Here is a 23,314-nt window from a genome sequence, read left to right on the forward strand (position 1 = left end):
CTTGATCTCCTCCAGAACAGTTCTGAGCCCACAAATTGTTCCCCACACAACACTCTTATTGAAATAGCAGATCATGTAAGCAGGAGCAGGAAGTATCAGACGGCAAAAATAACAGATGAGAATTGTTAACCACATACCTGTTGAATGTATAACGTAGTCATAGTGATAACATGGTTAATGTATGAACACATCCCAATCTCTTCCACATTAGCCAAATTTCTATGAAGACAACATAAAAACCACAGAAATGTACACAGTGTACCATTTGAGGCTAGTTCAAACAATGTTTGTTTTAGCATTCTGTCTATAATCATACAAAAGTATATCAGCATTTCAAAAATACTCTCCAAAAGACTGCATGTACTCAAATGTTTATTTCTGTCACCGTAACAGAGCTCACAAGTTTTCATCTAACAGGAAGGAAAAGAAAGGCCCGAGTCACTCTGCTGTAGGCCAATTCTATCTGGAATTTCGGGTTTCAGAGGTTAAGCAGATTCCCAGGACACTTTAAAGAGAAAGCTCAGAAATGGCATCTGATAACAAAGACAATAACCCCCGCTTCTCCCCCATTACTAGCATATATACTTTCTAAAACTTTAACTAACATATTACCTAGAAGCATTTATTCACTTTAAATTCTCCCAAGGAAAACAAACACCTAATAAATTATTTTAGAATGTAAAGAGATCAATAGCAACAAAGAAATAGGATGCACATGTTATTTCTCAGTCTTGAGGATAAGTCACAAAGGTCAGATACTGAAGTGATGATGTAAGGAGAACTTTTCAGCTATTAAATAAGACTGACAACAGTTTGTAATTCAGAAACACATTACCACCATCTACTCAGGTTATATTTAATATTCCAGGATACTTAAACACCGCCCTACAGCCCTTTGTATTGTTTCAGGGGTAAGGAGAGACGAAGGACTCAAAAAGAGCTGCTTCAAATACTCCTCAGAAAAGGAGATTCCCTATTATATTTTATCCCCTTCCTCTCTTAAAGCAGTTTACAATAGAAGACTGAAGAAATAGGGAGGAATAGATCCCTAAAAACAGTTTATTCACCTGCTTCAACAGAACTACAAAATAAGGCATAAGTTTCAGAAGGAAGCCAGTTGCATTAATAGTGTAATAAGTCAGTTTCCAAAGCTGTTTACAGAATTATAAGCATGTTAAGAATGTGAAACAGTTCTTCCTGTACAATACTCTCTCGAGTTATTTCCTATTGTACTCTTGTTAGATCGTGCCTTTTCTTTTAAAAGTATTTCTTATACCAGCTATACCATATCTTGAATTCCCATAGATATATCTTATGTAGTTACAAGGAATTTAGTGTCTAATCCCCTTCTCTTTCATTTCTCATGGCAAACATTATTGCTAAGATGATTGCATTGCTCCCCTCTCTTTTATTCATTTATTTTGAACATTTTCGGAAGTGGCACTTCTCTGTTTCTACTGAAAAGTGTGAAATCACATTGTATGTGTCATTAGAATCTGTATTTATAGGTTGCATCAAGATTTCTTAAACAAAACAATCACCTTGCTGAAGTAACAATCAGAACAAATACCTGCAAAGGATGATAAAGAATTTCACAAGTAAAAGCGACAGAGCCTGCTGCTGCTCTTCTAGTCCATCTGACATCTTCTGGACACACTGCAGCAGCTGGAGCCTGAGGACCTGAAGAATGTTATCAGGAAGCAGTGATATTCCTGGAGGAATGTCATCCACCCTAAGTAGAAAAACCACACACAAAATTGTTAATCATGCAAATGACATGTTACCAATGTGCTCATGTAGTGTTCCAATAAACCTAAGAAAGGTTACTGAACTGATGGCTCACAAACACTTTCTACTGAAACACAGGGAAATACCTGGTGGCAATATGACAGCTTGAGCTTCCTTTTCCCCAGTAATGAACTGCATTGAAAACAAAGCATTAAAAATTCATTAAGTGGATTCCTAAATGTTCTTCCATGCAATGATCTGCCTTATTTGCCACAGAGAAATTGCACGATCTTCAGCAGCTAAACGGGTGGCCTGGGAAATCCCTAAATAAGGAAAGGGATGGCCACAATGGAATGAAACATGAAAACTAAACACAAGGGGAACATTTTCAACTTTCTACTGAAGATTAAAAGTGACTAAATAAATGAGATGACAATTATTAAATACTTATTGAAGCCCAGTTGGTATTCATCCACAGTGAACCTCGTATCTTTCTTACATGAATTACAAAAAGCCATACAAAATAATATTAAATACAAAAAGAAAGCTGTTCACAATCAGATTAAACAAAGGAAGACTTGAAAATCAGGGTCTGAATGTGCAGGACAGGGAGCTCTCAAAAATCCATCTGACTCTTGGCACACTGATTTTGCATGAAAAGAACACTCATCCTTATTAGTTTCTGGATATCATTAACCTAGAAAATAGGGGGGTTTTTCTGCTATCTAATTGTTTTTAGGAGACAAAAAAAGCCTGTTGTATTGATGTTAAATGTAACAACTCTACCAAGGCCAGACATGGCCCTGAAGAACATTAGGTACTCTTGCCTATTGTTTTTGCTAAACTGAAACATTTTTAGAAATACACCAGTGAGAACCAAAAGAAGGAAAGAAAAAAAGAAAAAAAAAAAAAATCACAAATGAAACCTGTAGCTAAGCCAATGCTCCAGGAACAGCCATATAGAAACCCATTTCAGCAACAATATACAATACACAGGTGTGTTAGAAAATTCTCTGGGATGAAGACTGTTTATTCACTGTTGCACATCCTAAAGAGAGTTTGCCTTTGGCATCAGCTGTTTACCCTGACACATTCTCTATGAACTCTACACAGGAAAGGGAAGACACAAGCAAGAGCCTTACAGCTTACAAAAGCCTTCAATATGGCCAAAGTCGGAGAAAACTACAACAAAGAATTCAGCTAGCTCAAAAACTCACTAATATGACACTTGGGTACATATATCTGTGTAAGACTAAGCATCAAAAAGTGTGGAGAAATTCAATGACTGACACTGTGATACCGATTATTTGAGGGAAATGGGGAACAACGTATTGTTTAGCTTCTAAAGTTGAAAAGGAAGCCTACATAGAAGGGAAAAAACTGAGACCCAGTTTAGTCAAACAACTAGACAGGTATAAGTGACAGCAAGCTCCCATGTCTTAGAAAACAAGTGTTACCTACAAGACCAAATACTGTTAATTCCCTTGCCTCTTCAGAGTTGTGCAATTTGCTTTTCAGATCCTGTGATTCAGAATCTCAAGGGATTCAGAAAGTTTTAACACAAATTTTATAGGGCTAGGTACTAAACTGATAGAGAGACTAACCACAAAACTGAAAGCAACTGCTTTTTTCCAACACAACTGCCAAGAAAGACATTTTAATTTCTGTGACAGCAGTTTCACCCCTCAAGATGTCAGCAGATCCATACCCTCTGGGACTAAAAGCATGGCTCCCCATAATCTGATAATTCACCATCTCTGTATTAGGAAAACCATTATTTTTGACAGCTGAAATCATATATCCAGAAGTAATTTCCCTAAAATGGCCAGCAAGTCTTTTTCAGTAAGATCATAAAATGCTTCACAAGAAAGCAAACAGCATACCCTTCATGCCTCACGTCCCAAAGAATGTTTTCTATGCAGTAGGTGCCTGTCTGTGCTATTGCACAACCCATGAGAATTTACTGCCTTATGCGAGACTGGCACAAGAAATACTAATCAGGATTAGTCAAACTGCATATACTATTGAGTATATGAATAAATATAAATATTTATAAATAATGAACCTTCTTTTCATCTCAGAGCAAATTACTACTATATCACCACAAAAATCTAAAAGTTAAATTTGTGAACATGTAGTATAATTTTTTTCTAACAAGACTAGCTGTGTAAACTAAGTATTTCAAAAGGAAGAAAAAAAAAACAAAACCCAAAAATCATACCTTAACTGACAGTCTTATTTGACTATTGGTACCCTACCTCAAAAACATGAGAAAGACCTTGACACATTTGGGTTCTTTTTCTTTATAATTTCCTTGCATTGCATTAACATGGTTAAGCAGCAATATAAATAGGTGTTTGAAAGGAAGTTAAATTAGTCTCTAAATTGTATTCACCTATTACAGTTCAAACTCACACACTCCGACATTCAACCTCTCCTCCGCCAGTGGTAAAAAATTTGAAACAAAGTGCTGTAGACAACCAGGCTTTACTTTTCAACAACTGTGAAACCATGTAATCAGCATTCCTATCATGATTCCTGCATCATTTTTATGTGGGTTTGAAGTCAATAAGTTAACAAAGTACAGTTTTTCTATGGTACTTTGCATGAGCTTCCTTTAAGCTCCTTTGCTCAAGATCATGCAAACCAAAAGCAGAAAAAGAGCATGACAACACTCTGGAGGCCTTTGTTGTTTCTAAAAGTATTAGACCAAATGACAATTCCTCTCCTTCAATGAGAAGGAAAAAAATCTCCCACCAGCTGGTAAAGGTTTTATCCTTTTCATGGTAAATACACGAGCTGAATAAATGTTTTTAGGGAAAGAACAGACAGGTGCACTAATCTTTTGTGCTCAATGCTGCAAGCTGTCAGCATAGCTATGTTCACCTTTTCAGTAAAATCACCTCACCTTTTCAGTAAAATCATTGAAAACACCATTAATGAACCATGTCACCTAAAAATAGAGGGTACATGCACAAAGATGGAGGTAGAACTGAAGCTGTATAAGCCTATAAACTGCATAACTGTATAAGCTCTACTTACACAGTCAAATCGCACCACTGGATACACTCATCCTCTGTATTTAGAGATTTCCTAATTCTGCAATATGTAGCATCTTTCAGATTTCAGGAAATTATATATTTTAATTTATAGAGGAAATACTCTTATCAGTTAAATCAGCAAGTGACAGTGCCAATTAAGAGTCCTTTCAGAAAAAAAAAAAAACCACAGTTAGAGTTTCATTACATTTCTTATGTGATATTTTCTTAGACGCTAAAAAAAAAACACTTCTATTTTACATCGACACAACCTTCATGCCTGTCTTCCAAAAGGTTAGTTTTGTCCAGCAAGCTGTACAAGCTGTCTTCTCCCTACACCGTTTCTCATTATTTCCTGGCATTTGCCCTTGAGTACACAAGGTCTTTCAGGCAAATCTTTCAGGCATATAGCTGTAAAGCATACCAAAATTTATACGGGGGGAGGGTGGGGGGGTGGGGTGGAGGAAAGTATTAGTCCGCTCAGTTTCTCATTTTAGCTAGCATCATGTATTAATTCCAAGACCAAAAGATAGAAATAGTTATTTAATAATCAACTCTGGTAAAAAAGTTGAGTCCACGGGGTCCTATGGCCCCAAGAGAAGAGTCAGTGGAAATCACCGTTTGGTGGTTCCACACTGACTTACTTGTTCTTTTTTGTGGGCTCAGTAGTATCCACAATGTAAATGCCTGCAATATAAATTGACAAACCCCAGAAAGATGCCGCCTTTCACATGCCTGATTATCTCACAAACGCAAATAAGGGCAGAAACTGCAATTCTTTGTTAATTCTAATATCTGCTCTCAAACAGCGTAATTTTTAATCCAGCCATCAAAGCACAGGAATGATCTGCCTTCATCCCTGTGTTGTTTTGATATGTTTTTCTCTACATCTGTTACACAAATGAGTCTAAATCCACATAGGCCTATTCTTCCAGACTAAATCACTAATACTGTCATTAACCTCAGAAAAATACACTATTTTTATGCTCAGAAAACCATCATTTAGCACAATGAAGATGCTCCTATTGTTCTGCACAAATAAGCTTCATGTTTGTTTTTTATCTTTTGTTATGTTGCTGTAAAAAAAAAAAACAAAACAAAACAACAAAACCCAAAAACCATGAACACACGTAAACCAAAAAACACTTAAAAAATCCAGAGTACCAAGATATTCTTCTCTTCCACTGTTCAGATTTCAATACTAAATAGTATGTTAAAGATAACCTGTGTCAAAGGATAAACCTTTTTCCTTAACTAAACACAGTAAGACGCACTTTTGACACTTCAAAGAAAACAGATCTCCGGAAAGAGCACAGAATTAATTTGAAGGTCTTGCTTATTGGTAATTTCACTATATATTTTGCATTCATAAAGGCATTATGAGGAAAATTTTAATACAAGGAGCTGAGAAGAGCAGTTTTTATCCACTGAGATCCGGTTGCAGCATTCTTCATTTCCTTGTAACAGTAGGGGCTATCACTTACACTTCAAACAGGATCTGATCCAAAGCCCATTAAAGAATTTCCATTGATTTCAACATGGCTTGGACTGCAGCCATCATGCAGGGAGAGCCATTCTTTGCATTCAAACACCAGTAGCAGTACCAGCTATAATACTGACACCAGTTCTCATGATTTGTGAATCCTATAACATTTGTTTTTTTCTTAAAACCCTTAGCTCACATAAGCATCTCAAAAGCAAGAGAAAACATTCAGTACGTAAGTTTCCATTCCTCATTTGCAAAGTTAGTCTTGAAAACACGATCCTTAAAACATAGCAGACAAATTCAAAATGCTAAACATGGAACTCTGAAATTAGACTTCAATACCACCTCGTGATTATATCTGAGAACTTGTGGTCAGCCGCATGAGTGAAGTCAGCAATACTCTTGCCCTGAACTGAAGTCTTCATGGATGCAAACAAAAAAATAACTTTTAAGTCTATCATTTATGCATATTTTAATTTTTAAAAGTTTTTCAGCTAAGATATCCAAACCTTTCATTAAGCACTTCATCTCATCCTTAATCTTAAAGCAATCCCTGAAATAAAATTACAAAACTGTTTACCTACATCTTACTCCTCTTCAGTGACTGCTAATACAGATACCAAGTACTAATACTGACTAATACTATTTCATATGCAACATTTAATGAATACTTATTCAAAAAATGCACAAGGAATAATGATACTATTTCCACTAGCAAGAACAAGTGAATAATCACACCACCTCCTGATATAATGCAAACAACCAGTATTTGCCTAGTTTCATTATTCCCAGTCCAACTTGACCTTCAAAAGAATGGGAGTGCCATTCAACAACTAAAAACCTTTCCTTTGTTTAAAGGCAGTATTGCCGTTGAACAAGATTGGGCTCTCAGCCAGGTCTGTTTCAGATATCAAACAAAGATGAACAGGTCTGTAATTCTACATACCTAGTTGGCAGCTTCTCAAAGTCCACATCCAGAAACTGTTCATAGCTAGAAACAAAACTATCCAACCAGAGCTTCAGGTAATCTGGATCTTTCTGTAAAAAAGAAGGGAATGTTAGGCAATCTTGCACTCAACGTCATCCATCAATAACTCTATAGTACTAACGGGAATGGAAAGCTTTTCTTTAACACATTTAAACTGGGAGAAAGGAGGGAATACGCAGATTTTTAGAACTAAAATAAAAAAAAAACCACATGTCTCTTGAAATTCTCAGCCATGTTGTGCTGATGTGACATTCTTGCTCTATTCATTAGTTCATGTGTTTCCACTTCCTGGTACCAATGCCAATCAAAGCATTTTAGCTTCTTCCCCCACCAGCAATCTTCACTTACTCTCCAGAGTAATACATACCAGCTTTACAAAATTACTAGTATATTCTAGTCTGGATAGCATAGACGTTAGTACACAACACTCTTTATGGCTTATAAAATTAAATAAGAACTGCAACAACAATCCTAACCAGAAAATAATTTGCTTTTTACTTCATTCATTGATCAGTATGGCAGCTAGCAGCAGATTAGAGCCAGATGAAGTGCTCCAAGAGACAATGCAGAGCCTGTGACTTGTATACCAGATATCTATAAAACAGATAGGAATTTAAATTTAGGCTTCCTTCTTGTTCTTAGTAGAGCAGACAGACTCTCTTCTTGACCAGCAGTTCCTCAGGGCTGGGTTCTGTGCCAGCAGGGAGGACAGAGACTAGACCACCACAAACCAGCACAGAAAAATTCTATTAAAATATGCCATTTGAGATAGTCTCACACTAGAAGTCAAACTGCTTAATTTTCAAAAGCAAGCTGCCAGAACATAGCTAACATATTCCTCCACAAGGACTGTACAGTCACGTCCATTAATACACATCCATGCAGTCCCACATGCTATGTTATAAATAATTTTCAAAATAACTTTGAAATATTTGCCTAAAGTATTAGAGATTTTAAATTATTTCTAAATCTACTCCAGAATTTATAAATTTTTGCAGAAGCTTTAAACTTTTTGTTCATCCTTCTCTTTTTCCTTTTCTGCATCTCCTCCCTTTTGCTTTGTATTACCATAGATGTTCCAAAATAGCAGATTATTTTCCTGCAGTGTTAAGACCAAGGAGCAATCTGTGAATAACTAACACACACAGTATTCTGGGGCATTGTCAATGTAAAAGAAAGAGTTACCAAGACTGACACACATAGTCCTGTCAGTGCAAAATAGCTACCAGCAAAAGAGCCTCCCAGGGGAGAAAAAAAAAAACAATCAGAATAAAAAAAAAAAATGGAAATCCAGAATCTGAAGTGCTGCAAAACTCTTCTCAGAGCATCGTTCCACAGCAAGTATAGGAGTTATAAAGCATGGGAATCCCCTTCTTGTTCTGGACTTTACCCTTCCCCGTACCCCGGAGACCCCTCTACCTCAATCAAGAAATGTCAGAAACACTCAGACACAATTTACTTCACTATCACTATTAATTATATATGAAATGTGTTCAGATACTGTGACAATAGGTGTCAAATAAAACCCCCAGCTAGATGCATATCTTGTCTGATCATTTGCTTCCACACCTTTACTGCATTTTCTTGTTCCTTTTTCCTAATTGTCCTATTTCCCCTTCTTCCACTTCATTCCTAATCTCTCCCTCCTTCATCATCTTTCTTCTCCTCATCTCTGCTTTTATTCCCCTTTCAATGTTTTTCTTTTTTAAGTCATCGCTCCCTTTCTTTTTCTGTTAAAAATTTGTCAAAAAATATTATGTCCTGTAAGGTATCTTAAACACACATCTATTAATTGTCTTGAAGTTAAGTTATCTTAAACAGACACCTATTAATTGTCCTCAAGATGAAACTGCAACACAGAATGAAGGAAGCCATTGAGATAAAGAATAAATTCAAGGTTTCCACACTACTGGTTTAAGTTACAGAGGTTGACATATTATCTCAACCAGGTGATTATAGAATACACGTTTCTCAGGTTCAGAGATCAAACACTTTCAAAATCAAACCAAAAAGATGGGCAAGAGGTAAGACTCACTAATATCCTAAAAGAATGAGCTAGAAGTAGAAGATGCTGTCTTCAGACATTATGGCTTTTAAAAATGTTCGCATACTTAAAGCTTTAATTTTCTTGTAATTCACAGCAAGCTATTTTAGCCACATGCAAGCTATTTTACAGGATCATAAAGATGAGGAAAATCAGGATATGATTTTAGCAATCACAATATAGCTCATGCTACAAAGTACAAAGCAAGAGCATCCACGGCAAAGTAACCAACAGGAACTTTACCATATGTATGTGTCCATGGCTCCAATGATAATGCCCACGCATGTGCAAAAACTGAACCTGTTTAACTTTTTTTCCCTCTTGAACGAACTGCTTTGTTTTTTCTTGGTATGAGCAAGTTTCTCCTTGAAATATAACATGAATTACTAAATTGATTCTATTTGTATTCTAAAATTAAAATAATTTGTTGACACAGCTGAGGCTTATCGCTAGTTATTGACAGTAAACTTTTTTAAGAAAACTCAGTTTTTCTTGGTCATGTACCATGAAGGAAGCTGTGCAAATAACATAATTATCTGACTTTATTAATTAATTAAAGTTGCTTTAACAAAAGGTTATGGATGAGAGAAGGGGAAGAGGAGGACAAAAGACAAAATCAGGTTAAACGTCTGCTTACTCCTTTTCAATGATATAGCCGAAGTCAGCTTTAAGCTTAAGATTAAATTGAACCTCCTTATCCTCAAACTGTAATGCCTTTGCAAGGCTATCCATGCAGACTAGCAGTAAGAGAGAACATTGGCAGACAAAAAATGCAAGAAAAAGCAATTAAGTAGATGACATGAGTAGGCCACATGTTATAAAAGGCCAAAACTTTTAGTTTACCTGTAGTACACATACTGTTCAATTCACTTTGCCACTAAAACTCTTCCCAACTCTGGTAAAAAACAAGAACTGCAGTAATGTTTGATCATTATCCGCAGCACACTCTTTAACCCAGCTCCCTTCTACCTCAGTCCCTTGCCAGACAATTAATTATATATTATTCCAAGTTATTAAAATAATCAGCTTTGATATCAAAATACCAGGTAACACTACTGGTATGTGCCAGTAGGAAATAGCTTACACAATAGTTGACTCATTCTGAGTCAAATCTAGAGACTTCCATCCAAGCAACAGCAGTAACTCAACACCACTTGGGGGGGAAAAAAAATGACCAAGGCAAAAAAGTAAACAAGATCACTTAGCAACTGAATCTACATACAAACACTAAGAAATAAATCACCATTATAAACCACCTAATAGAAGTATGCCACCTTTCCAGAAACAAACAAAATGAAGAATTACGAACTAGGAGTACATCATTGCAGGAAAAAGTGACCCAATATTTAACAGTTTTGCTACAAATTAGGACATATAAGTTATTTCAAAGATGTTAGCAACAGAAGTTAAAAACAGCTTTCAAACTTTGAATCTGGCCCAGGTCTTCGTTTTTCTTTATTAGCAGCAATCAGCCCAGACCCCATACACCAGTCACCTGCTGAAAGCTGCAAGAAATCTAAATTTTACTGAAGCAGTTTTAAGAAAGGAAACTTACAATGGTAAACGTTACCCACAGCAAATTACACCAAAATGTCCATTCCTAAAACATAGCTAAACACATACCTTTCTGAAGACCAGCCTACACATTTCAAATGCATCTTATATTTTCCCAAACCACCAGAAGTGTGATGGTTTAGAAGAAAAACTGTCTTTTTACATTGGTTTAAAACTTTAATTTCATAATAAAAAGAGACAGTAGTAATGGGTATCAGCTGTGCACCATGTACTCTGCAATTATCCTACTCAGCATCTTCTTTATCTTGAACTGAAATTTTTTTTTGAGGTCAGCTGCTGCTGTTTTATCAGAAGTTTAAATCCAGTGGATTTTAGAATTTATTTCTGTTGAGTTCTCTTCCCATCCACCTTTTCAACTATCCTTTGTGTTCTCAGGACAGAAGTGGTAAACCACACTAAGAGCAGAACACAAATTGACCTAATTTTAACATGAATACATTTGTGTTCTTCAACACCAGATGAACTTTCCAAGCCAGTACCTGTTGCAATCTGACAAATATCTGTGTTACCACACGGCAGAAGATTGCATGCCATGGGTATGGCAATACTTCAGATCTGTGTTGCTGCTGAGAGCAACAAATCACTGAATTGCAAGCCCGGCTCCAACTGACTCACTATAGTTGTTAGCTACTCCATTATATCTGCAGTTCTCCTAAGGAAGCACTGTAACTTAGTCAGACCATAATAAAGCATCTTAAATACTCAAAAGCCTAATTACCAGCAAAAGCAGTGAAACCTATGGCATATATTCTCCTGTTCCTCACTTTCATAATTACCCTTTTGTTGTCATTCTGCAGACAGGTAGCTGGAGGCTGTACATCAGACAACAGCTCCAAATTGTTTTCCACAGTTCTGGCTGAAGCTGCACCGTGCTTTTAAAGCACAGCTTACAAAGCAATGTATGTTTTGGTAATACACCACAAGGACAAACTGTCATAAACCAATTTTAGATTGGTATTCTTCCCCCAGCCCCGCCACACACACTCTGCAGATGTGACCTGGGAGATCAGCAAGGAATGCAGAAGGAAATTTTTGATTTGTACAACAGCAGTAAAAGCAGAAAGAAGCTGTATGTGATAATAAAACACCTTTCACTAGTTACAACTTTCCAATCACTAGAAGATAAGAAAATGTTGATTTTAGAAACCTTGCAGATTTCTAAGTCACAAGCATTTCATTTATTTACCTGAAACTTGCCTAGCTTTTGTGCAAGACAAATTTCTGTATCTTACTTGAGTAATAATTCATATATAAAAACTGCATGTCTTAAAACTTTATCTTCTAGATAATTTTTCCAAGGCTTGAAATTCCCAGAAGCTAAAATCCAACTTAAGTTAGCCATTTCTCTTCATAGTGATAAACTGAAACAACCAGAGTTTTAACAAGGCTACGTTAAGGGCACCATTGTAAGGATATGTGCGAATCTTAAAAAGAGAGAAGTAAAAAGCCCTTTAGCTGATAATTACAAAGCAAGCCACAAATCTGCAGAGCCTAAGCCTAGGCTTCTGAGCTCAACATATTGTAATGAAGGCCTGTGAAACTGCTATAGCAACAGTCATTCATCTGCAGTAACGAAAAAAAAAGTATTTTAAGCCTATTAAATCAAAGGTAGCTTAGAGCACCGTAAAGTGAAAATACTTCCTTGTTCCTTCCCTTCCTTAAATACTTCTGGTTTTCTTTTTAAAAACAAAACCAAAAAAAACCAGCAAAACAACACACGACCTTTTAGGCCTCCATTTTCACAAGATCCTCTCAGCACAATAATAGTTGTCATAGCTCTTCACACTTTAAAAAGAAAGACTGCCAGGCCTGAGCAGTATGGTGTTATAGGTATAACAGGTACCTAAAAAAAAAAAAAACCCAAACCCATAAAACACCACACCAAAAAAAACACAAAACATCCAGAAGAGGGCTTTTGTTTTTCTTTACCAACACAGTTAGTACAATGCTAGAAAGAAAAAAGTTGCTAAATAAAACCATTCTACTGGTCTACAGTATGCATAGCAATACTGTGGCTAAGCACTGCCAAAAAATTAGCAAGTTTCCCCATGAAGTCTAACATTTTAACCGTTTCAATATATACATATAAACTCTAGCAAGGCCATCCTTAGACTTGGTGTAACTGGGAAACAAGCAATGAACGCTAACACCAACTTTAGCTTTTAACAACACTGAAACAAAGCCAATAGCGGAGAGGAGGACTAGTCTAATGCCCTTTTGACAGATATGACATTCTCTAAGGCAATGAAGTGAAAAGAAACTATAACCAAAATCTATACTAACTTGGGACAGGGTCTTGTCTTTGATATAATAAATTATCTAGAAACTGCAATAGCTTTCTCTACTCTTTACGAAGAGTGATGAAATGAATGACAGATATGTTCTAATCCAGTCTTTTTTTTCAGTAACTGGTTTGCATACGCAAGGTCAATAAGAAGAATTTTTTGCACCACTAATAGCATTTTTAAACTCATAACAAGCCAGGTAGTATTGAACTCTTAGAGCTTACTCCAAGTTAAATGGCAACATTTTACACAAAACTGACATTGAAGTCCTCCCGCTAAAAGTCTTTAGACCTGTGCCTGTGGAATTACAGGCACATTTACCCAAGGTTTCAAATCGACACTATTTATGTATTTATACATGTGTTGCTTTTAGATTTAACAGTAACTTCCACTTCTACTAAGGCTTCAAGCAAACAGACGCAAGGAGAAGGGCAAAGCTCAGTGCAATTTTTATAGCTGCATCCAGGAAGTATTAGTTGCTAAAAACAAAAGCTGGATCCACCCGAGGCTATTTGCAGTGTCGCATTCCACGCTCTAAAGGCAAAAATTCCCGGCAGGGCAGTTCAGAGTCCAACTGTCAGACAAGCCTGACTCGTCTGACAAGACAGTCCTTTGAAGTCGTTAAATTTAACATGCAGCCATAAAATAGCCAGCCTGGTCTGCCTACGGTGCGTAGCAGTCAGTCAGCCTTCAAAGTGGGTTTCAGCCTAGAAGCACTACCATAAAATCTCACTGGCACTGATATTATAGTAACTAATCCCCCATCCCCAAGCATTACATTTAAAATAAGAATGATCCCTTGGTTTTAAGTCTGAATTAGACCTACAAAAAGTAACATTAAAAAATTAAACATGAAATACTGCCTTTAGATCACCGGTGAGTTTAATAGTCTTAAAACTAATTGAAGTAGTCTGCATAATGCAGAATTGTAGAACATTTCTCAACACTGTTTGAAATAAACTAGCATTGGGGGATTAGCAGGTTTGTTTTAAGGGAGCTTTTTCCTCTTGATGTTTTCAGATATAAAAGGCAACATTTTCAGCATGAGATCTCCTAGCAGCCTTTATTCTGAAATATGTCGAAGTGCTTATGCTTTTTGTGAACCTTTCAAATCTGTAAAATGCCAAAATAAAACCTGAAAAGCTTCGTTATAGCAGCAAACTACAGTTAGAACTAATAAAAAACTTCATTATAAACCCTTCTAAACTGGCCAAATTGCCTTGATAAATTCAATCAATCAATTCTAATTATGAAGGGAATCACCTCTGGGCACAACTTTTAATTTTAATCTGCTGTTGATCCAAAAGAAAGGCTCCTGGCAAATAATCATAAACCTCCTTTTTCAAAATTCACACAAGCATTCTGTTCCATTTCTGGAATTAAAAGGAAAAGGGAGTGTGTTTTGTTTTATAAAGGGGAGGTGCAATGAATCACGATAGAAACAACTATTTTGTTACAAGTTTAAAAATTCCATTTAGAATAGAGATTTATACCAAGATAAACCTACAGCCGTCAATCATGATAAAATTTAGGTCACAAACATTAGAAGTCAGAGCTAATATATTTCTTCTCTTTTCAAACCAAGAAAAATAAATATAATCTTCCACTAATGCCTTAGGTTAACAAAAAAGACAATTATCTGAGAGCTGTTACTCGATTTCCTTTCTACTTCAGATCCCCAACAAAACTGGAAAAACAAAATGAAAGAGTTTTCTTATTAAAATGGAAGTAATGCCTCTATTTTTCTTTCTCTTGCTCTTTTCTTTGTTGTTGTTTTTGAATGACAATACAATTACAGCCTTGTAGTTTGGAACTGACATGTGACTGATGCCATCCATGAGATGAATCTAGTTCATCTGGACTCAGATTTTAATATCTTCACATTTGATAGAAAGTACGACTAGGCAAGTTCCACACACAAGCTGGCATACAGTATTTCATCCTTCCAGAGTCCACTCCAGAGTTCACTTACCAGGAATTTACCATACCATGACATATTACATTCTATTAACATTCACTTTTCCCACCAAAGTTACGTAACAAACCAAGAGTAGTAAAAGCTGGAAGCCGTATTTTAAGCCTAAGGGAATAAGAAGCGTCCAAAGTCATTCAAAGGCAACTAAAATAACATCATGTCAAAAGTCTACAGTGTCAAGATAAGCCTGACTGTAATGAAAATTCAAACTATAGCTTCGGAAGGGTTTAGAGTTTAACGCTTGATTGCTTTGGAACTCGAAGTTATGCCACCATTTTATATGAGAAGAGGGCTGAGTTTTAGCAACACCTCACACAAAGCCAGCTTTTGGCCCATCAATTTTCCAACTTTCAGTGCGATACAAGTGACAATAAAAGTTTAACACAGAGAGACTGAAAGGAAGCAGGATGGTGCTACAACAGTAAGAACATCAACCTATTATTTCACCATATCAATGGCTAAATATTGTCAAGTCTTTCAGCAGATAAAAAAGGCTGAGAACTTATGTACAGCTTATCAAAAAAGCTGCATTTGCTTCAAAGTGTCATGTGATTACACCGAATTTAACTGAAGCAAATTTTTATTTCTTTAGCTATGGATTTAAATGTTTGTTTTTGTCTCCTCAACCTCATCAGGCCTTACATTAACATTGTACTGCAGCTGAACTATACACTGAAGGTATAAAAAAACCCCTAAATCCATTTTTCAAAAGCACCCTTAAAAAAATCAAAGACTCGAAAACTAGGACATAGCAGAATTTGTGTTACTTGTGCAACTGCTCTTCGGCATCCATTGCATTTCTGCTGGTACAGTTTTTGAATGATTATCACAGGTAAATAATGAGGTCAGATTTCTGCAAATAACACCCTTGTTCTCTATACCCTGCTTTATTCCCAAGAGCTTTGCCCATCCAGTACAGTGAATGATGCAGGGTCCTGTGGAAAAAAACCTGTATGCAGTCATACCTGAGCCACTGTACTCCTTGCCATTTTTGAGACTTTTTTTGTATTTTAGGTTATTATACACAACAAATATTAAAGGATCATCCTTCTCATCATATTATTTTCTCTCCCAAATTCCAAGCTTGCCCTTGAAAGCATGTGAACACTACAGACCTAATCAAAATTGTTATTTTAAAAAAAATAATTCAGGAACATCAAATAAAACCTTTTCCCTCCCTGCTTCTCAGAACATGCTAAACCATTTAGCCTACAGTTCCCATGAAGCTCCAGTCATTTATCCAGAAAACTTCATTCCAGCCAGTCCTAAGTTGAGCAAAAGCACAGGTAAATGAATACCAAGTTTTATATAATTGAATGTATTAGCCAAACATTTGTTGACAGAGTTGGTAAGGCGACTTAAACAAGCAGCCTGCATCCACAACCACTTTCTACAAAACTTACGAGGATTACATCACTGGAAACTCTGGGCTGATGCCCCACACATATTGACAGTTAACATTTCCAATCACTCTCCCACAGATGCCAAGCATTTACTCTTTTTGCATGATGCTTTTAGAATAAGAAGTTTCAATAACTTTTAAAACTTCTTTTCAGTTCCTAAATTCTCCTTCCACATTGCAAGTGAAAACTGGCAGTAAACCATATGAAGGTATGATGTTTTCCTAAAATTATTAATAACATTAAAAGAATAATCTTGCTATCTTATTAAAGGAGTCAAACTCAAACTGCTTCATTTTCACTTTGCTTTTTACAGACATTTCTGGCATTAATGCTAAAGTCTTCTTTCCAATGTGAGTGACACGTTTTCAACCTCTGCCTTCGCTTCCTTGTTAGTTTTTAAACGTCCTATGGGATACTCCTATAGGTTCTTAGGCAGATTCTGGTGAATGATAATTGACAATATAAAGAGTACCAATTCTCCTTACATTAGTAATTAAATGCAAACTCATTCACTGTTTTCATTCAGACTTCAGGAAAACGTCCTCAAAGATTTGTCTTCATCCCTATCCCCCTCACAACCTTCAGTCCAAAATCCAGAATTACTAGGACTGGCTATTTAAATAAAAGTGTATTTTCTATGATAAATTGCTATCTATTAGATAATTAAAGGTTTAGCATCTGCTTTTATTTTATTCTCTCTTTGTGCTATTTAACCATGAATTTATTTTGAGGTTTTGTTTGTGCCTTCCTCAATGTCCTGCAGACAAAGCATTCAAAGCCTTTAAAGCCTTTGGAATTTAACCTCTTAAATATCCTCACTGTTTTAAAATATGGTCTGCTTTTAGATACTAGTATAATTAGCCATTCTTGCAGTTAAATCTAATTCCTAATTTTACACAGCCATAGTTAGCAGTGTTACTCAATGGCTAAACAATTATTTAACACCACTTATTCCTGTTGCTTACTATAGGTACATGCAGTCCTCCATCACAGATCAGACAAACAGATTATCATAAATGCTTTAAATATCAGAGAAAGCATAAACACAAATAAACATTTTATCAGCACAGAAATGTCATCACTAATGTTTAGATATGCAGATGCATGAAGGAGCCTTAGTGAGACATCAAAGTTAAAACAGTGTTTATGATGAGAATAATCAAGTATAGTTTTCTTTTCTTGGTGTTTTCTGTTGTATCTCCCATCCTCCTCTACTGCAATCTCCCATTTACTAGAAGATAAATTGGAAAAGTTACCTGAACAAGTGACTTTTTTAAAAAAATAAGATGCTTATCTGTACTGTCAAGACATGTGCGTGTTTTCATGGTTTTTTTTCCTTCTTATATATATTTCTTTCATCAAGAAAAGCTCAGTAATTAAAGAAGCTCTTCTCTCTTCTATGGCAGCTGTTAAACCTTTCTGAAGCCTGTAAATATTTTAACAGTATCTATTGACAACATTTGGATTCAGGCATTAAGCTACAATGCTGTTCAATGGGCAGCTGGCAAGTCTTTCTCCCACTTCCGTATTACAGCACAAACATACTGCATATCTGAGTTGATTCTGCAATATTCTTTTATCAGGATGCATGCTATCCCTGGATCTGAACCAGACGAGCAACTTAAAAGTGCCGTAACTCAGATACCACACAACAGCCCAGTGTTTGTTAAATTCGCTCTTATATTAGTACATCAACACACAGAACCAGAAGCCTGTGTTTCTAGCTTTGTGATAAATCATTCCATTTAAGAGACACTTGATCCTTTCATTTCAGTAAAAGCTTGATCTGAAATACATTTGTTGGTATGGTCAGAACTGCGTGTTTCTCATTAATTCTGTAAAGCACTAATCCACAAACCTGTGGACACGTAGGAATTTAAACCTCATGCTGGAGACCAGTAAAACCCTGAATCTTACAGCAAAAGCATGGACAAACCTCAGATGCTTCTTTATCTAAAAGTAGTGGCTACGTATATGTATTGCCAAATATATTATAGAATGATAAGAAACAAAAATAATTTCTCTGTAGCTTGCAAAATGTTATGGTTTTCTTACGTCTCTGTTTAGATTTATCTGCTGTCTCATTTCAACCTAAAGTCTGCATTCTCTGTGGCAGAGTCCCTGCTCTGTGTCTGGACAACCATCAGTACAAGGTCATCTTGGTCCATAATTAAGGTAGGTAATGGCTACTATAAGTTAAGAGACTAATGTCTTGTATATACACATCAGTTATTTATATGAAAAGTTCTACATTTGTAAATATCAGAATTATGTTAGTTCTTGGACTATGAGACATCTCTTTAATTAGCACAGTAAATTGAAGACCAACTGTTCTTGCTTATCTGTATCCATTCTTAGTTCAGCATCTCATAAAAAAAGACAGAAAAAAGACATTTTTACCAACACATGGCCACAAGTGACATGTGACATGCTCTTTTACAAGTTACACTCTCTCAGAATGCAGAGATTTATTTAAAACAATCTGCAGAAAAGGTATTTTACATAGCAATTGTTTACTAAATTTTCACTCACTAGTTTTAGCAGAGGCATGAATTTACACGACAGTGACTTATGAAAAACTACTTGTAGTGAACATTTGGTTTGCTCAAGCATTTGTCTAGCACTAAGCTGAATACTTTATTGCATATAACAAAGGCAATATATAGTGATCTGATATGAATCACTGACATATCAGCAATTGCACAAGAAGGAAGGCAAGTGCAAGCTAAGTCAGGATGAGATCATATTTGGGATGCAAAGGTCAGCGTTTCACATGGGGCTTACAGTTTAATGTCAAAGATTATATTCTTGTTGAATTACACACATCTCACCACAACTAAGCATTATTTTGCTAAAACCACATTTCTTTGAGAAACAACCACAACATCATTTAGCTGAACGAATTCAGTTCAACCATACTGCTTTATGCAGCCCTACAACAGTCATGTCTAAAAGCTGATCTGATCATAAACTTTAGTTTATTTACAAATACTCTTCCAATTTTATACAGGGACAGAGGTTTAAAACTTCCTAGAAGCAAAAACTTACATTATTTAATACAAATCGATGAACCATTCCTTGTAATTTCATAATACTCTTCCAGAAGGTATAAATTTGCTGTCACTTGCTGAACATCACATCAAATGCCCCTATCTTTTGATGCAGGTGACTGAGGGATTCAATTGAACTACAAAATATTGTCTGGGAGGCAGTACTTTGTAAAACAGTAGTGAAGGGATGCTGACAATACAGCAGGACCCCTTTTGTCAGTCACAGACAGTTAGTAGGTCAGCTTAGCAAGGCCATAGCATCACACACTGAGAAAACTGGTATGTTCCTGCTCCAAGCCAACTTTTTTGACTATCAGGATCGCCTTCTTTTTATGTTAGTTTTGGCCCAACACAACGTGGCTGAGGCTATCAGGACTCCCCCAAGGAGCACATGCTTGAAAGGATCCAAAGGCACATAAATTTATTCTCACAACTCAAGGTCAAATTTATCTCAATTCTATATAGTATGTTAGGATTAAGACATGGGAACAGTGAATGAATGGACATCAGTCTCTTTCACAGACTCTTCTCGCTTACAGCACAGACTACACATTAATTTAAATGACCTGTTTAGTCCTCATGATGCGAAGGTAAGTTTAACTCAAGCCAATTAAATGCAAATGTTTCTATGTTGAAGTTTCACCTTCTAAGTATTTGCATTGCAATGGTCTTCCAATCGTAGAGACAGCCACGTAATCACAGAAAACCTAGCACTGCTAGCACACCACAGTTTGTAGCACTTCACTAATCACAGTGATCTGCTCCTGACTAACATAGAAATCGTCATTTCTCCCAAAACCACTTATTTTCTCATTCAAGTCGTCTTCTGATTCCTGTAAGGCAGCCTATAAGGACCTCAGATATGGAAAAAGTAACTCAAAGTAACGGAATTTTAACCACTTTAGGACATTTTAGGATAATGCATATAGTCACATTTCATGTTTTTTCTGTCCAGCTTTTAATCTATTACTAGAAAATGCTCTCCTATAAACAAGTACCACTATGCTACAATATTAAATGAGAAGATATTTATAATATATAGATATCCCTCACCATGCCAGAGAGAAAACTACAACGCATTTATCTCAATACTATCAGATTTTGTAAAAACAAACAAGAATTACAGCACAACATAAGAAAGCACATTTAAGATGACAGCTTATTCACCAGTCTTCTGCTCTTAACACAGCAAGGTAAGTGATTGTCTCAGCTATCTGCATTAGTAAAGACCAGAACATTATGATTAGGTTTACAACTGCTAACACACAGTCCCTACTGTATTAACGACACAAACATTGAATGTTCCCTCTGAAATGTGAAGCACAGGCTAGAAGCTGGCTGAAGAACAAACACACAGCTTTCCCTTCAAACTATTATATCACCTACAAGATAAGGCAGTGTTTAAATGAAGTCAGGGCTTTACTGAAGACGAGAGGGTAAGAAGCAGCTCAGAACCAGTGTAATACAATGAAAACAGAAGATTTTCTGAGGTGCATATGGCAGCTGAGTGCCTTCATTTATGCCTTTGAAACCCCTCCTGAAGGCAATTGGAGATTTTTTTTTTTGCTTGAGAAGAAAAATCTCTTTCCATATAAAAGAGTATCTGATCACTTCCTGAGTAAAATTAAAAATATTAGAAATCCTGACATGCTTTATCTCTAAGAGTCTGAAATACCTACCAGAACAACTGGAGGAGATGAAATACACAGTCAAAATCTCACAGGTAAGACAGAGGTTGAATCTCTTTAATTTGAATCTGCAGTAACAGTTACTTCAGAGGATTATAAAACATGAATTAATTTTCCATACTGATACATAATTAACATCTAAGAAATTACAACAGTAATATTACAGCCATGCTGGTCTAAGGCTACAAGGCAAAACCGGCAGAGATTACCTCAGTCACATGAACATGAAAAGGTCACAGACACACATGAAAGCATGTGCTTTTCCCAGACTACTTCAATTCACCCAATAGAGCTCCTCTCCTGCCGTACATTTACATTAGTAAAGCATTTTGAGATATCTGCTGCATATTCACTTACATAAGAAGTGTTTCATGTTCCTGTGGAGGTTTTATTGAAGGCTTTGATCTGATAATCAATATGCTTGATACTACCATTCTCTGCCTAGCCTACTGGAGAAAATTTTTCCTAGTGACTTCTATAGAAATCACCTGTGTTACCTATTCTACATATAATTCAATTACCTTAAAATGCACACATTCCTACATTTGGATGAGAGGACAGCAGCTTACATCCATATCAATATTCAAGCGAATAACAGCATTGCAGATTAACAGAGAATTAAACAGGAAAAAAAAAATTAACTGAAAATCACCAAAAACCATGCCAGCAAGCTGCATCCTTAACAATGCTTTCTTTGGAGAAAGTTTGACATCATCATTTTAAAAAAAGAGAAATCACAACAACAAAAAAACCACTCAAGGCAGAAACAGCTCAAACTATTAACAATACAATGCTATTATACAACCCCAGTGACTCAAATCTAAGCTTCACTAAATCTAATGAATTTTTAAACTGCTTCCATGCAACACCAGAAGCATCATAAATCATGTGTGGCTACTACTTTCATTAGGCATCTTAAACAGTATACTGTAATCTGCAGCTTTCTAGCTACTGCCCTACAGGATAGCTTTTAGGAGAACAGAAGCAGAAAAAAAAAATCCAAAACCAAACCCCAACCTTAGATTAGAAACTGACAGATAAAAAAACAACTAAAAATGAACTTTCGCAGACACTCAAACATAATTTTAAGAAAAAAAAAAACACCTCAAACATAGTGTCATCCAAAGACCGCTTCTGCAGAAATCATAGTTACATGCTGCTGTCTGCCCAAATCTCCAATTGCTAAAATCCACAAGTGGCAATGAAAATAGAGAAATGCCTTCCTAACATTACTTTGCACAAAATTAGTTGTTGCAACTGACACCTGACACTGACAGAGATGTCAAGTGATCACAAAGAACAAGAGTCATGACCCAGGATAGATGGTAAGATAGTAACACAGCATTTATCCATCACTTCAAAGCTGTGAAAAGCCTTGCTGCTGTAGCACAGGGTGCTGTATTTAACATAGTATCATGAAGGACCTGATTATCTAAAAAAATGCAGGACAAACAAGACTACTTATTAGCAACAATCTGAAGCATCACACTAAAGAAGTTTGGATTTCACTGTTTCTTTAGCTAACAAGGCTGCAAAAGCTAAAAGCACATATTTGGGATTTGTGGCGCAACAAGTTCTCACCTTACTCAACTGTGACTCTCCAGCAGTTTTTGTAGTTCGGAGAAATTGCCTAGCTTTCTTTCCCAGGGTGTCAGCCACAACAAAGTCATGACAGTGCAACACACATGGTATGATACTACACTTCACTGGGCAATCCCAGGTATAAAGAGACTTCTTCCTAAACCACTGTATCCTGTCACTGGTGATCATTTATTGCTATGCTTTCCCATTATGCTAGATGCTCTGAGGAAAACAAAGTACAGCACACAGATGTTTTCAATACATGACTGAACAATCTAATTTACATTAAGGCTTCACAACATTTTACATCCTAAGACCAAGTTTCTTCAGTTGCTCTTAACTTCACCAAATTTAATCCAAGATGAAACACTGTCATGCTGGATGCCTGCCTCAAACAGAATGAGATACCATTTTAACCTGAACCAGGAGGGGGAGGGAGAGAGAGAGAGAGAGAGAGAGAAGGAAAAAACAGG

The 23,314-nt window shown here is 36.2% G+C and overlaps 1 protein-coding gene across 5 annotated transcripts in view; it reads right to left on the reverse strand.

Annotated features, from left to right (window-relative positions):
* Positions 1 to 23,314, reverse strand: part of NBEAL1 (neurobeachin like 1) — a 91,393-nt gene that overhangs the window by 65,232 nt on the left and 2,847 nt on the right. For all 5 annotated transcript variants that reach the window (XM_068407857.1, XM_068407854.1, XM_068407856.1 and 2 more), the window contains 3 exons: positions 7,199 to 7,290; positions 1,571 to 1,732; positions 138 to 219 (listed from right to left, as the gene is read on the reverse strand). In XM_068407857.1, coding sequence (XP_068263958.1) covers positions 138 to 219; positions 1,571 to 1,732; positions 7,199 to 7,290 — 336 coding nt within the window. The remainder of the gene's footprint in view (positions 1 to 137; positions 220 to 1,570; positions 1,733 to 7,198; positions 7,291 to 23,314) is intronic.

The sequence above is a fragment of the Nyctibius grandis genome, chromosome 9, assembly GCF_013368605.1.
Source record: "Nyctibius grandis isolate bNycGra1 chromosome 9, bNycGra1.pri, whole genome shotgun sequence".
Classification (NCBI taxonomy): domain Eukaryota; kingdom Metazoa; phylum Chordata; class Aves; order Nyctibiiformes; family Nyctibiidae; genus Nyctibius; species Nyctibius grandis.